The 16,859-nt window shown below is 40.5% G+C and overlaps 1 protein-coding gene across 3 annotated transcripts in view; it reads left to right on the forward strand.

The window, feature by feature from the left end:
* Positions 1-16,859, forward strand: part of BICD1 (BICD cargo adaptor 1) — a 286,923-nt gene that overhangs the window by 257,814 nt on the left and 12,250 nt on the right. The window contains exon 9 of one of the 3 annotated variants that reach the window (XM_027768102.1): positions 4,583-4,591. The exons of the other annotated variants lie outside the window; for them this stretch is intronic. Coding sequence (XP_027623903.1) covers positions 4,583-4,591 — 9 coding nt within the window. The remainder of the gene's footprint in view (positions 1-4,582; positions 4,592-16,859) is intronic. 3 annotated transcript variants of the gene reach the window in all.

The following is a 16,859-nucleotide window of genomic DNA, read 5'->3' on the forward strand; positions in this document are numbered from 1 at the left end:
CTAATATACCCCTCAGTGAAACAGAATATATTTACTCGATATTCTTAATTGTTACATATTCAAGGCAAAAATCATTAGATCGTATTTGTGACCACCCAAGTTCACCCAGATGGCGCTGAAGACAGAGAGCTCCAGATACTGGCCATGTTAGGGGCTGAAACATGCCCAGGGCCCAGACATCCCAGCAATAACTGCCTTCCTCTTGTAGCCCTGCCCAAATGATGCTTTCTGGCTCACTGGAAAAATATCAATAAGCAGATACAAAACGCAAAAGACACTTTTAGGATTGGTTCTTAGATGGCAGATCCTGTTTTAGACTCACTAAAATGGCCAGCCTCCACCTCATGATAACAAACGGGTCCAATACACAATAAAACAATGGCCCATATGATCTCACCGCCTTCTCTCTGTGCATGCTGCCCTGCCCAAAGCCAGCGTGTCAGTCATTTACCTGCAGCACCCAGCCTCCGTCCCTTGGTGCCCGCTGTGCCAGGGAGCCCGCTGCTCCAGCAGTCTGCCTTTGCTGTTCCCTGCCCTGCCTTCATATCCCAAAGCCCCACATGCCGGGAAGAGACTGGTGGACAGCTAGGGCCACTCTGCATTGTATTCCAGGGGAAAACGGCCATCAGTGTCTTCCATATTATTTATGTAATGTATATATTCTTTAAGTTTATTTTATTCATGGTAAAGTGTGTGCAAAAGAGAGACAGAGAGAGAGAGGGAGAGAAGGAAAGAGAGATGGACAAAAACCCTTGACATTGTCTAGTCAGTTCATGAATCCATTTCCCCAGCTGTCCAGTATCCTGGGCACATGCATGCACACACACACATGCACACACACGAACACATGTACCTGCTATGTTTTCAAACTGACCTGGGGATCCACACCTGAACTCAGCCATGTGGCTTCCAACACTGCATGCCACCAGTCTAGGCCTATAATCATTATTGGGTTATCAGAAAAGTCATGAGGTATTTTTTCTGCTTTTCTATGCAAAAATGCCTCGTGACTTTTCCGACAACACAACATTTAATCCAATCTGCCAGTACTGGTCTAGTGTACTTAGCTATTTGCCTTCACTGTAACTACTAATACATAACCTCTATGAAAAACAACCCCCTGAGTCTAAGGCATTACCTGAGATATCATATCCAAACTATGCCTTGCAAGGAGATTTTTCCTGTCTTCAAAGAATCCTAAGAAAACTTTAAGAAAAAGCCACAGAAGATACCCAGGGAAGCCTGCTCTAGGTTAACCTGCTATTTCTCCTGTCCATCCATCTTCATAAATGGGAAGAAGGGCCTGTAGAGAAGAAATTCTGAAGGGACTTCTTCCATCTCAGATTTTCTGACTCCGTGAATTCAGGCTGTCTTCTCCACAGTTGGATGTGGAGCTCATTCAATAAAATTCATGATTCTAAATGGATATATAACTAAATACATTCAAATATCTCAGCATCATATAGTCCAGTTTCCAAGACAAAGGAAAGCTCCTGTTATCTAACATATAAAGCAAAATTTTTTGACTATTTAAAATATGTGTTCTGCACTGACTATACAAGGCAGGGGAGGGCAGGGTTCCCGAGGTCATGCTGAATTCTTTGAGTGTGCCAGCTCTGATGTCCTTCCCAAAACAGATGGCATTCAGTTTCTAAGCATGCACCTGTATTCTTAGATTGGATATGGAGGCCACTGATTTAATTCAGGAATGTGTCTTTGATGCCTGTCAACATGGCAGTTACCCAGACTCCTCTGAGGCATCAAGGTTTGTGGCAAGGACCTTGCCACGTGCCACACCTGGGTCAGCAGCCGTCCTGAGCTGCCAGCGAGCTGTGTAGGGGCTGAAGCAGTCGGCTGTGGGTGTGAGCATAGATAGCTCAGTGCTGTGTGGTATGATGCCCGAGGGAGGCTGGTCTAGTTCCATCCTGTTCCTTAGTTTTACGTGATGTAGGAAATACGTAGTTCCATGACATCTAGACCTAGATTATTGAAAGTGCCCTAGTCGGGACTAGCAGTTAGCGTAATGGCTATGTCGCTGGACTCCCATGTACTCGACTGTGGTTCGCGTCCCAGACCCAGTGGCTTAAAACTCACACTGGGCGAGTGTGCGTGGGTGCCCAAGATCCTGAGAGGAGAATGGAGGAGAAGGGATTGCGGCGTGGCCATCCCCCCTGAAGGGTGATTTCTCGCTTTCTGTCTCTCTGTCTCTCTCTGTTTGTCTGGCGAGCACACATGCCCTTATAGCAAAAACCTCTTAAAAAAATTAAAAAAAAAAGAAAGTGCCCTAGTCATTAAATGTACATGTAGCAAATCACTGAGAAAAGGTTCACAGTACACCGTGTCGTCGTGGGCCTTCAGGCTTCTCTGCCACCTTCTCAGATTGGTCTTGTTCCTTCCTCTACATGCTCGTCTCTGTAGTCACCTGTTGACATTGTTCTGTGTCCTTGGCTATTTCCATATGTATATTTTTAAATAATTATTTTATTTAAGTTTATTTATTTATTTAAATTTGAGCAGAGAGGGACAGAGCAAGAGAGAGAGTGCGCGCACAAGCAAGCCATCAGGTCTGGGACTTGAACCATGGTTGGCCATGTGGGAGTCCAGTGCCCTTAACCACCACACTACCTGCCAGCCTCTCCCTAGAGTGTTATGCCTGAAAAACACTAGGGAAAAGAGGACAAGCACAACTCAGAATGGTTGACTTGATTTTTCCCTGTTGCTTATTTTAGAAAGTACTGAGTTAGAGATCAAATAACCATTACATTCATTGTCCTTAAATGGTCACCTGTCAGCCCAAAGTTAACGGTCGTGGATATCAGAAATTTAAAGTTTTTTACACTGTCCATGTTAAAGCCAAGTCTGTATTGGCTTTCATCATTACTGGATCCCAGAGACTTCCTTTTCCTTTTAGGCATTTTGTGTCACTTCAGTGTTTCCAGTCCACATTTCAGATCTTTATCAAAGGGACTGCTTCTGGAGCCAGCCTCTCCTGTGCTTGCATTAGTCAGTGAAAGTTGTCAGGAGATAGACTACATCCCGTTGTTACTTTAAAATAATTATTTAAGGGGCAGCCCCATGGCCTAGTGGTTAAGGAAGCTGGATCCCACAGGATGGACTGTGGTTCAAATTCCAGCTCTAGAAGCTTGACAGACATGCTCAACATATGTGTGTGTGCCTGCCCCAAAGACTCAACATGATGAAGAAAAGAGAGGAAGGCATTGTGACGAGACCATGCCCCATGAGGGTGCTTTCTCTCTCTCCTCTTTCTCTAGGAGTGCTTATACCTATACCCCCATCAATTAAAAATAATTTTTATTATTGGTGTAACTAATTTGAAAACAACTTCTGGCCGAGCTGCAGTGACGTAGATAGTGGCAACCACTGTGTGATACTGGAGCTACGTGAGAGGCCAATGTTAGATCTTCCGTTGTCCTGAGCACACCTACACACGCATGTGGTCCTGGCTGGGAGGGTGGGGGGAGGATTGCAGTATGACAAGACCTTGTCAAGGATGTGTGTGTCTCCATCTCTTATGCAATAAATAAAATAAAGTTTTTTAGAAGGACACAACTTCTGTAATGTCAAAAATTTGCATTCAAGGAGTCAGCAGGTGGCGTAGTGGTTAAAGCGCCAGACTCCCGCATGGCCGACCATAGTTCAAGTCCTGGACTTGGCCGCTTTATCTCTCTTTCTCTCTCTCTCTGTCTCTGTTGTTCTGTGGTGATACTGAAAAAATATTAATAATGACAATGAATAAAATGAAATAAAACAATTCTTTAGAAAAAAATTTGCATTTAAGTATATGAAAACAATGTAGATTTATTTGCTGGATAATGACATAGAGGAGGACTGGCATTTTAACTAAACTTATTTTTAGTAGCTGTAAACATTGGTACTTTCTTTAAGTTGGAGGAGATATATTTTCTTTTCATTGAGGGCTTTGCTGCTTCTCTGAGGCTAGTCATCTATCTAGTCCTTTTTTGGCTCCCACCTGAGCCTTGTCTTGCAATTCTGTATTGCAATTAAGATTGTTTCTTTTGGGGCCAGCAGGGGGTGTAGTGGTTGGAGTACTGGACTCCTACATGGCTGTTCATGGTTTGAGTCCCAGACCTGGTGGCTTGCTTTCTCATTTTCCTTCTCTCTCTCTCTCTCTTTCTCTCTCTCTTTCTCTCACTCTGTTCCTCTCTGGCCAAAAAATTAAATAAATAAATAAAGTTAAATAATTCTTTAAAAGAAAAAAGATGGTGTCTTTCTTAATACAGTAGAAAAGCAGCCATGGTCAGGGTCAGTTTGGATCCTTAGCACTGAAATTGGAACACTGGAGCAGGAAGGGGTACCATTTGCTTCTGGCCAAATGTCCCTGACACAGGCAGGCAGGGGCTGGGCTGTCAGGTTCTTCTGAATACCTAGGCCTGACTTTCCAGGTAGTCCTGGCTTCACTGCTATTCATGAGACCCTTATAAAAACGAGTATAGTCCTTAATTCTAAGTAGGTCTTTATGGAATAAGCCATTATATAATGACATTAGAATCAGTTAAACATACATTCTTTTCTCTTTTTATGCCCTACTTGACATCCAAAGCAAAAAGAGGTAAGTTGGCTATGAACTTGTAGGTGAACCTATTTTCCTTAATAGATTTATTCCTGAATAGCTTTGTTTTGATTAAATTTCTATGACTCAAATAACTTTACATGAAAAAGCTAGTTCCTTATTCTTTTCTTCAAAAAGTAAATATGTACCTTCTGTAAATTTGATGATGCTTATATGTAGATGTATTTAAATGTATCACTTTCTTTAAGTTAGTCTGGTGATTTAATTTGCTTGTGAGGATATAGGGAATTTTGAAACATTTTAATTCATTTTGGGGTTTCTGAATTGTTTTCCCCCCAAAAAATGTGGATTACAAGTTATCCACGTTTCTTTTCTTAAAAATGAAGCAACCAGCACAAAAAAACAAGCCAAGAAACAACTGACGTTGGGGAAAATATGCAATTTTCAGATCCATTGATTTACAGAAGAGGATACCCTGGACCTTTCAGAATATTTTCTAGTATTGTTTCTTAATGATTTTTTTAAATGAAGAAAATATTAAATAAGAAAATCAAACACATCGCATTGAGTGGTGTCTCATAGTTTTTCTTGTGTGAGATCTAGTTTTACAATTTGATCTTGTTAGTGGGTTCTTGGTTGTAGTTTAACTTATTTCTATTTCTTTTTGATGATGGATCGTGACATTTTAAAGGTAGAGCTAGCTGGTCTTCGTTTGATACATGCTGCTACTAACTTGGCTTAACAAGAAGAGACCACCACACCACCTGAGTTCATTGTGCCAGCTGGCATTGCTCTTAAGAAGGTCATTTCTAAGCTAAAGGTTATCTGTTAAAAGGTGTTTAATTGGTATGAGAATCTGGCAATAAAATGTACTTTTACCTCTTGGTGCCACTGTATGTAATTACTTTCTCCCCTTTATCCTCCTAGTCTTTTCTACCATAGGCTGTTAATAAATACAGGCTCATGATCTAATTGTAAGTTGTTCAGAAGCAGAAAGTTGACCATCCTTCAGGGTATTTTTATATTTCTCTTTTGTAAGCTTTAAAATAAAAATAGATTTGCCTATCAATATTGCTTCGTTTTATCAGCTAGTCATATGACACACATCAGAACAGCAGAGGAAAAGCTGGGTGAAAGTTTTTGTCTAATCTGCACTCACTCCACTCTAAAAATGCTCCCTTTCTCCTTCTTAGCGAGTCCTGCTCTGTTTTATTTTGTTGAAGACAATTTTATTGCTTGTCACCAAAGTATGATAATCCATGCAGTTGTCATTTATGTGAAGGAAAAGCCAGATGTGCTTTTTTCGATGTGTTTCAATGGTTCTGTCTTTGATTTTTATTCTGGAAAATTTTAAAGAATTATAATTGTTTAGTACCATCAAGATTCTAAAACATATGGAATTTGCTGTGTTAAACACTGATGTCATTATAAGTATAAAGTGTCTGTAGACATAAATGAGTAGGTTACGCTTCTGAGAAATTAGAAGTTACACTATTCTCTGATCTGTGGGTACTTCCATAGATACAATTATATTAACAGGTTTTGTGATATGTTTGGCAAAAAGAGATGAGATAGCCAACTCTATGTGTTTGATTATAAAATGCTAAAAGTTGTTCACAGGTATCCATTTTTATTAGTGTCAGTGTTCCATTAAGTTCATCATCAGAATCATCAGATTAAAAAAAAAAATAGTTCAACTTTTCCTAACTATTGTTAATACTTATGTAAATGTTTCTATTGTGTGTTTTTCTTATTTTTCTCTATATACTGTTTCTGTCTCAATTTTTTTTATTTTTTCCTAAATTTTCCATTCTGTGTCTGTTTTTTCAGTTTCTGTGTTCAGTGGTCTGTAGGAGTACTTAAATGTTCAAGTTGCTATTGCAAGGAGAATATATTTTGATGCTTCTTTTCATGAACTTTTTTGTTAATTCACTAACACACTATTAATCATCTTGTAGATTTAGTGAGGAATAATTTAGTGTTAATGTTATTTGACACCTCTTCTATAATGGCAATTAAAGATTATTTTCACGACTTACGCGTCTAAGTCTAACAGTTATCACAGAACCATATTGAGCATCTGATATTTCTCAATTGACTTTAAAGTCTATATCCAATAATGTTTCCTTTCTCTTATTCCTTTTGTTACAAAGATGTTGTTATGATGAAAGGAATGCCTACATTGCAAACTCTCCCTTTTCCAAGTGGATTATTCAAATTATAGCATTAATAAGATATGAATAAAGAAACAAATCATCCTTAGGGGAGGCGGAATTAGTACATTAGAAGGCATTCACCACTTGTAAATCCCCCATGCAAACCACAGTGGGGAAAAGAAGAATTGCAAGGCAAGATACTGCCTGCCCTGTTTCTGTCTCAATTTTTTTTATTTTTTCCTAAATTTTCCATTCTGTGTCTGTTTTTTCAGTTTCTGTGTTCAGTGGTCTGTAGGAGTACTTAAATGTTCAAGTTGCTATTGCAAGGAGAATATATTTTGATGCTTCTTTTCATGAACTTTTTTGTTAATTCACTAACACACTATTAATCATCTTGTAGATTTAGTGAGGAATAATTTAGTGTTAATGTTCACCTCTTCTATAATGGCAATTAAAGATTATTTTCACGACTTACGCGTCTAAGTCTAACAGTTATCACAGAACCATATTGAGCATCTGATATTTCTCAATTGACTTTAAAGTCTATATCCAATAATGTTTCCTTTCTCTTATTCCTTTTGTTACAAAGATGTTGTTATGATGAAAGGAATGCCTACATTGCAAACTCTCCCTTTTCCAAGTGGATTATTCAAATTATAGCATTAATAAGATATGAATAAAGAAACAAATCATCCTTAGGGGAGGCGGAATTAGTACATTAGAAGGCATTCACCACTTGTAAATCCCCCATGCAAACCACAGTGGGGAAAAGAAGAATTGCAAGGCAAGATACTGCCTGCCCCGGAGGAGTTGCGTAGTGTGGCTGAGGAGAAGAGTTCCCTGCAAGGAAAGTAGTGGTCAAATGTTGAACAAAAAGTACTGAAGAAGAGGACATACTGAAGGAGGTGAGAGGAGGTATTTCTATATTGGGTGATCAGGAATAAAGACTGAAGCTTGTTGGCTTTAGTCAAAGTAAAGAACACCTCAGAGGAATAGAGTGATGGGAGCAAGTGAAGTCATCAGATGTGTGCTTGGCCGTTCTCTCACTGTTCTTTACTTTGTGTCGTGAAGCTGAAAACCTCGTGGTCACGTTAGCTCCCCCTTTCTCTAGTCCTTCATGGCTAGCGGATGGACTCTGGCTGTATGTTTTCATGAACATTCTCTCACCCAATCTTCACCTGAGCCATGCTAGATTGATATTTAATGTCCCTATTTAACAGGAAGGAAAACTAAGACTCAGAATAGTTAAGTCCCTTCTTTAGTGTCCCTCAGCGACTGCTTGGCAGAGCTGCCATGGAAGGACAAAGGTCTCCTTGATGTACTCTAAAACTTGCTGAAATGAAGAAGAGTTGGAGAGCACAGAGGAGAGAAAATAAAGAGGAAAGCTAAGAGAGCAAAGAGAATACTGCAGAAATACCATTGACAAAGGCAGGAAATCAATGTGACATGTCTGTTATCCCTTATTGTGATCTCTGTGTAAACCCCCACTTTACACCTGAGTGCAGGGTCAGCCCCACAGCCTGGTGGTTAAGGGAGCTGCATCCCACATGACTGACGAGCGTGTAAATCCAGGCCTCTGTGTCTTGAAAAATATACAGGCACCTGTGTATGCATGCCCAAAGCCTGGCATAATGGTGAAATGAAGAACGGATTGCACCATGACCATGCCCCACCGAGGAGTAATTGGTTAGAGAGCACCTGGGTACTGTTTTCCATGAATTTTCACAATTCCTGAGTTTGTAAGACTTTTTTGTGATTATACTGTTTTTGCTGTCTCTACCTCAGGGCATAGTATGTGGAAATTTACATTTTCAATCCTCAATTTCACATTCTATCATCAGTTTAGTTTTCCCCAGAACAGTTGAATTGGCCTTTTTTTTTTTTTTTTTTTTTAGAGTTTTTTTGCTATAGGGCACATGTGCTCACCGGACAGACAGAGAGATGGAAAGTGAGAAATCACCCCCCAGAGGGGATGGCCACGCTGCAATCCTTTCTCCTCTCAGGATATTGGGCATGCACGCACATGCACCTAGCATGAGTTTAAGCCACCGGGTCCGGGACTCGAACCACGGTCGACTACATGGGAGTCCAGCGACACAGCCATTATGCTAACCGCTGGTCCCATGAATTGGCCAATTTTTACTTCTCTGGAAAATGCTTTTTGGTAAGAAGAAAGCCTGCTGCAATTAGAATATAGATGTTTCTTTGGATTGTGCTTCTGGTCTTTTGTACATCTCTCTTTGCTTTTAGTTTAGCCTATTTTATTTGTTTATTTATAGAGCGGTTTTTGCTATAGGGCATGTGCACTTTCCAGAGAGACAGAGAGACAGAAAGCAATAAATCTCCCTAGGGGAGATGGCCATGCTGCAGTCCCTTCTCCATTCTCTTCTGAGGATTTTGAGCATGCATGCACATGTGCCTGGCGTGAATTTTTGTTTTGCTTTGGGTTTTATTAGAGATTTTTGCTATAGGGCATGTGCATTCACCAGAGAGAGACAGAAACAGAAAGCAAGAAATACCCCTCCCCCCAAAGGGAGATGGCCACACTGCAATCCCTTCTCCTCCGTCCTTCTCTCAGGATTTTGGGCATGCACACACATGGGCCTAGCATGAGTTTTAAACCACCAGGTCTGGGACTCGAATCGCAGTTGACAGTGTAGGAGCCCAGTAATGTAACCATTATGCCATCTCTGGTGGCATAATATGTGTGTGTGTGTGTGTGTGTGTGTGTGTGTGTGTGTGTGTTCCATTTATTTAATTTATTTTTAGAGAGGTTTTTGTTTTTGTTTTCCTCTGTAAGGGCGCATGTGCTCACCAGGGAGACAGACTGACGGAAAATGAGAAATCATCCCCTGAGGGGAGGCCACACCAGACTCCTTTCTCCCATCTCCTCTCAGGATTTTGGGCATGCACACACACGCCCAGGGTTCAAAATGCAAACCACGGTCAACTACATGGGAGTCCAGCAATGTAACTGTTATATCATCTGCTGGTCCCACCTATTTATTTTCTTAACCATTGAACTGCTTAGAGTTTAGAAGAGTTTAAGAGAACATTGGCTACTCTTGGTTTAGACTGAAGAAATTTTCTTGGCGGAGAGACTAATGACCACTTCCACTTAGAGCAAGTATCAGAAGCTCTGCTTTAGTTTGCCCAGGCTGCCAGGGCACAGTACCACAGACCGAGTGACCTAAATGACATTTAAATAAATTTTCTTGCAATTCTGAACACACGAAGTCCACCACACTGTGCCAGCAGGTTTGGTTTCTCTGGATGCTCTCTCCTTGCAAATGGCCACCTTCTTGCTGCGTCTCCTGTGTGCACAAATGGGCATGCGCATCCTTGGTGTATCTCTGTATGTCTTCCTCTCTCCTTCACATAAGGACACCAGTCAGATTGGAGTAGGGCCAGCTTTAATGGCATCACTAACCTCGATCACCTTTGTAAAGACTTTACCTCCAAATGCATTCATATTTCAGAGTCTGGGTTAGGACTTCAGCATAGGAATTTGGGATGATACAGTTCAGCCCATAACAGGCTCCATCAGGCATTCCACTCAAGAGACATGGAGAGGATTGTCAGAAATGTGGGCTCAATGGGGCCTACAGGTGGCGTGGTAGTAAAGGGTGCTGAGCTCCCACATGGCCAACTGTGGTTGGAGTCCTGGACCTGGCAGCTTCCTTTCTCACTTTCTCTCTCTCTCTCTCTTTCTCTCACTCTATTCCTCTCTGGTCAAATTTAAATAAATAAATAAATAAATAAATAAAGTTAAATAACATAATTTTTTTCCCATCCATTAAAAAAAAAAACATAAAAGAAGATGTTTCTATGCTTTGATCATGATTGTAGAATATTAATCTTAGGACAATCCATAACTCTATCAACTTATCTAATAGCTTTTAGAATCAAATATTCTTGCTTTTCTACTATTGGTTTATCATCTCTCCTTAGTGAGAGATTTTCTTTAATATTGACTGTTTACTCCAAGTATGAAAAATTTTTGGTTTAAAGTTCTGTTTGAAAATAGTAACAATAGTAACAATTCTATGATAACAATTGTTAAAATAGACATAAACTTTTTAAAAAACAGTCTTGGAAACAGTATGCCAAGTTAACAAAAATAGTAACTAAGTAACAGTCTCACCAAAAGTCATATGTGCTCTTTGTATTATAAACGTCCACTTCTGCCTGTTTTTAAAAATAATTATGTAAGTTCCCACTTTTTAAATAAGAAAGGAAAAGAAGAGGGACCAGCAGATGGCATAATGATTACATCACTGAACTACCACATAGTAGACTGTGGTTTGAGTCCCAGACCTGGTGGCTTAAAACTCAGGCTGGGTGTGTGTGTATGCATGCCCAAATCCTGAGGGGAGAATGGAGGAGAAGGGATTGCAAGATAACCATCCTCTCCCTCCTCCCCAGGGGTGATTTCTTGCTTACTGTCTCTCTTTTTCTGTCTTTCCAGCAAGTGCACGCACCCTATTGCAAAAATCTCTCTCTTAAAAAAGAAAAAGAAAAAGAAAGGAAAAGAAGGACGCACATAATCCCTTTCCTTATATTTTTTGCTGATGGAAAGAAACTAAAACATCATAGACTTGTGAAAGAATGAGGTATAGGTGCCCAAGAAGAATGAGAATATGGAAGGAAGAGGATGAATACCTAGATGGGTCAGAAGAGGAAATGTGGAAATATAGTTTTTATTTGATTGAAAACAAAGACATTTCTCTAAACGGTAGACCACAAACTTGAGGCTGTACTTGGGCGAATTCCTGGAAATGGTTGAATTTCAGACATATGATCAATATGTGATGAGAATGGCTCAAAGCCAGCATGGGTTCATCAAGAGTGACTTTTGGGGGCCAGTTGTGACATGGTAGTTAAGGGAGCTGGATCTCATGTGTGCCCAAAATTCCAAGAGGAGAATAGAAGAGAAGGGATTATGATGTGGCCATCTCTGCTAGGGCTGATTTCTAACTTTCCTTCTCTCTGTCTCTTTCTCTCTTCAGTGAGCACATGCACCCTATAGCAAACTAAAATTAATTAATTAATTCATTAATTTTAAAAAATTGCATGGCTTACAGGCCCAGCCATGATGTCATGCACTGCTAAGATGTGATCCATAAGCTGTGACAACTTGGGAAGCCCACATTCGATTTCTCATTCAACCTATAATCCCAGTGACTCAGGGAGACTGAGGTAGGAGAATCATGAGCTTAAGGCTGGCCTTGACGACATAGCCAGACCCTATCACTGGATGTGATGGTATACATCTGTAGTCCTAGCTGGGAGATCAATGCAAGAGGATCATAACACAGAGAGACTCTTCTTTAAAATTGTCATAGACTCAGGAGCAGTAGATGGCGTAATGGTTGCATCACTTGACTCCCACATAGTAGACTGCAGTTCAGGTCCTCAACTCGGCAGCTTAAAACTCACATCAGGCACATGTGTGTGTGTTCCCAAGATGCTGACAGGAGAATGGAAGAGAAGAGATTGTGACATGGCCATCTCCCCTGGGGGGTGATTTCTTGCTTTCTGTCTCTCTCTTTCTGGCATACCCTATAGCAAAAATCTCTGTCATAACAAAACAAAAAATGGCTTAGCCTAGACTATACTCACTCTCTGTCTCATAAGAGCAAGGAAAATGGTAGCATAATATACCTGAAATTTGGCAAACAATGAACTAGATGTTTTTTCAAATATTTTTGAGACAAAAAGAGACATCAACTCTAGATAATAAAATTATTTATATTCATAACTGGTTGAATGGCACGTGCAAATGACACCTAAATTCATATTTATAAAATATGATCTGTACATAATCTGGCCCTCTTATTTGTTAATCTTCAATAAAGATAGCAAAGTCAGGACTAGCAGATGGCATTGTGGTTACATCACTGGACTCCCACGTAATCAACCACAGTTTGAGTCTCAGACCCAGTGGCTTAAAACTCATGCTGGGTGTGTGTGTGCGTGCCCAAGATCCTGAGAGGAGAATGGAGGAGAAGGGATTGTGTCATGGCCATCCTCCCTAGGGGGTGATTTCTCCTTTTCTGTCTCTCTGGTGAGCATACATGCCCTATAGCAAAAAAATCTCTCTAAAAAAAGAAAAAAAAATAGCAAAGTCATGAGTATCAGATTTTCTGATTTATGAGAGAGGAAGCTAATATGCTAGATAAAAGAATAGGATTCAAAGATAAGTTGGGTTGGGCAAAGTGAAATGTTTGGGGGATATACATGAATTTCAAAGTAATACATAAAATACTGCATTGGAATTCCAAACATCATAAGAACAAAATGGAAAAAGCATGCCCTGATAGAACTATCTAGAAACAAAGTAAGCTCAACACTAAAACATGTTTCTGCTGTTTTAATAAAATTGAAATGTCTCAGATGAGACCAAATCATGCCAGCCTTCTCTTCACCAATCACATCTTAGAACACGTTTCCTTCCTAAACCCTTTATTTTTAGAAGTATGTGCACAACGTGGAACATGGTCAAATAGTGAGGAGAAGAGTGATGGAAGTCAACGTCACCACTTATAAGGAAGAACTTGGATAGTTTGGAAAACTTAGGGGACAGAGTACGTTTTCATGGAAATGAGTGTTATACCTGGTAGAGTTTATAGCCATGAGAGAGGGAGATGTGGTACGGAAAATAGCTCGTGAAAAGAAAGAGATGCATTCGTTTCAAGTCAGGAAAGCAAGGGGACTAGGGGTCAGCCATGCTGTAGGAGATTTGTTGTCAAAGAACTGCTGCTCTGCCTCCTGCAGAGCTCTGGGTGCCCCTGTAGCCCCATTGCTCCTGCTGCCTGGGTTCAGACTCCACAGATCAGCTTGGGCCACTTGGCCTTCACCAAGCCTGTCCTAGTGTGGACCAGGTTTAGAGCTAAAACAGGGAAATGCCCCGTCTCCTTCCACAAGAGGTGCTCTCTCCCATCCCAACAGCCACCACTGGTCCCCTAGATACTCTACACCACTGACTTTTAGAAAATTGGTTCATTTTCTAAATTGCATTGAAAATCTTAAAAATAGTAAAAGCCTAATAGCCGTATGGCAAGACTTTCTGTCTCTGCTCATGAAATTTGTTTTGAGCCACCTCTTTTTAAAAACTGGCTATTATTCCCACCTCTTGTTTTTTTGTTTGTTTGTTTGTTTTGTTTTTTTGTTTGTTTTGTTTGCTATAGGGTGTGTGGGATCTCTGGAGACAGAGACAGAAAGAGAGGGGGGAGAGTGAGAAAAAGCATCCTTGAGAGGGGATGGTCGCACACTGCAGTCCTTTCTCCTTTGTTCTCTTGGGATTTGGGGCATGGACATATCCACACCCAGCACATTTTCAAACCATCAGGTCCAAGACATGAACCCTGCTGTTGGCCATGTGGGATCCAGCCACCTTAACTAACCACGCCACCTGCTGGCCCACCTATTCTTCCCATCTCTGTATCCTTCATCTTGCTTTGTGATTTTGATATAATTGGTTGTTTTCAAATCAATATTTCTTTTCTTTTCTTTTCTTTTAACTTCATTTCTTTTCTTTTCTTTCTTTTTATTTTGAGGTTTTTGCTATAGAGTGTGTGCACTCGCCAGAAAGACAGAGAGAGAGAAAGTGAGAAATCATCCCCCTAGGAGAGATGGCCACGCCGCAATCCCTTCTCTTCCATTCTCTTCTCAGGATCTTGGGAATGGAGGCAAATGTGCCTGGCATAAGTTTAAGCCACCAGGTCTGGGACTTGAACTGTGGTCGAATACATGGGAGTCCAGTGACAGCCATTACGCCAACTGCTGGTTCCTCAAATCAATATTTCAGCTACTTGGTGAACTTCTTATGTTTTGTTGACTCTGTGACTGATACTTTCTGGAGTCAGCTATTGTCAGTTTGAGAGGCAGCCAGAGCAGTGAGTAGAAAATAGGCCTTAGTTTCAGAAAAGTCTAAAAAGTCTAAATTTAGATCCTTGTGATGCCAATTCCTGGCTGTGTGAGCTTGGACAAATTAATATATAAAGGGTCAAAAAGTTTATGGAAAGTTCATATTATTGAAAAAACTATACGTGGATTTCAGAAATTTTGCAGCAAAATAAACTCATACTTTAATTCTCATTTTCTACAAACTTTTTGAAGTACCTATGAATATGGTAGTCATAGATTAACATAATTGATGGAAGTTTGTGGAGCATCTACTCTGATGCCAAGCTCTAGGTGTGTTTCTGGTAGGAAAGATAATGAAAAATGTTAAGGAAAAAAAGTAGTTTCAACATTATATGAGTCTTGAGGCCAACAGTTGTGGTGGTTAAAGCACTGGACTCCCACATGGCCAACCATGGTTTGAGTCCTGAACATGGCAGCTCGCTGTATTGCTTTTCCTCTCTCTCTGTCTGTCTCTGGTCAAATTAAAAAATAATAATAAATAAAATAATTTTATATAACACACACACATACATACATACATACATACATACATACATACATATGTAAATCTCGATATAGTTCCATATATAAAAATGCTTATTTTCTTTATCATAAGAATAATGAAAATAAAAAATTTAAGGTGTTGGTAGCACTAAAAACAGCCAGAATATAAAGTTTATAGAAAAGATCACATCATGTTGATGCTGCAGGTATCTTTCTCCCCTGTCTCTCCTTTTTTTGTTTGTTCTACTTTCCCTTCTACTTGAGACCTTTGTTTATGGAGAAATGCCATTAAGGGCACCCTTCCCGTGCATATGAGGCAGACCTACAGATACTTTGAGGTACAGTTCATAACTACTCATCTCTGCCCTTGAGGCAGAGAATCCTTGATTATCCTATGATATTTCTCAGGCCTGTGGCCTTCTAATATAAATTTAGAGTGTTCTCTAATTCATTTCTGACCTTTTCAAGTAAACACTTCAATTTATGATTAAATACCTTATTACTATAAAGAGTTTGTCGTTGCTCAGAACTATCAGGCTAACTTTTTGTTAGGTGTTAGCCTAGATGTCACAATCTCCAGGAAACATTTTCTGATCACTGAAACTTAGTTACATTTACTTAGCTGTAGTGTAATTTAGTTTGATTTAGTTTATCTTTGCCATGAGTTCCCAAAACACCCTGCACTCCCCCTGTCACAGGAAGGAATGATACAGTGATGTCTCTACAACCTCAGTTCAGGCTTTGGTTCACAGTGCTGGCTTCAAGTCCCATCTCCACTTCTCTGCAGCCTTTGTTAAGTTACTTAACCTAAAACGCCTTCTTCTATTCTGTATATTGGGATTAAAAGGGAGCATGCACGTTAAGTGCCTATACAGTGCCAGACACATGGTAAGCAGTAGGCAATTGCTAGAGGCTGTCTCTATCACTCTCACCCTCAGCACCATCACCACCACCACCATCACCACCGTCGCCACCACCACCATCACCATCATCACCACCGTCACCACCATCACCATTAGCACCACCACCACCATCACCACCATCACCATTACCACCAGCACCACCATCACATCATCACCACCACCACCACCACTGTCACCACCATCACCATTACCACCACCACCACTGTCACCACCGTCACCATTACCACCACCACCATCATCACCACCACCACCACTGTCAACATCACCACCACCATCACCACCATCACTGCCATCACCAACACCATCACCAACACCATCACCATCACCATCACATCATCACCACCATCACCATCACCATTTATTGTGATTGCTTTTTGAACATGCTCTTCTTTCTCAATTGAACAGGGACCTTATCTTCTTTATCTTTTTACCTCACTGACTGATACAGTTTCTGACACACAATAGGGGTTTAGTCATTTGCTGAATGGTTGAAATCAATCTTGGTGGTCAAACAATAGCAGTGACTTTGGGGGTTCTGCCATACTTGTTCCTTAAGTCACTTAATTGCCGTCCTCTATGCACTGAAAAGCAATGAGATCAGGCCTAATTCCTTCAAGCGTGAGTCTGGCAACAGAGTAGATCCTAGACAGAGCAGAGGAGGCCATGCAGAGCCCACAATGTCTGAAAGCTAGAAGGGATTTTCTCAGTATCCCAGTGCACACCTTCATCTGACAAAGTATCAAGTCATCGGAAAAGTCATGATGCATTTTGGGGTAGAAAAGCATGGGACAATACGTCATGACTTTTCCAACAACC

This window comes from Tupaia chinensis, unplaced genomic scaffold, assembly GCF_000334495.1.
Source record: "Tupaia chinensis unplaced genomic scaffold, TupChi_1.0 Scaffold145519_1, whole genome shotgun sequence".
NCBI lineage: Eukaryota > Metazoa > Chordata > Mammalia > Scandentia > Tupaiidae > Tupaia > Tupaia belangeri.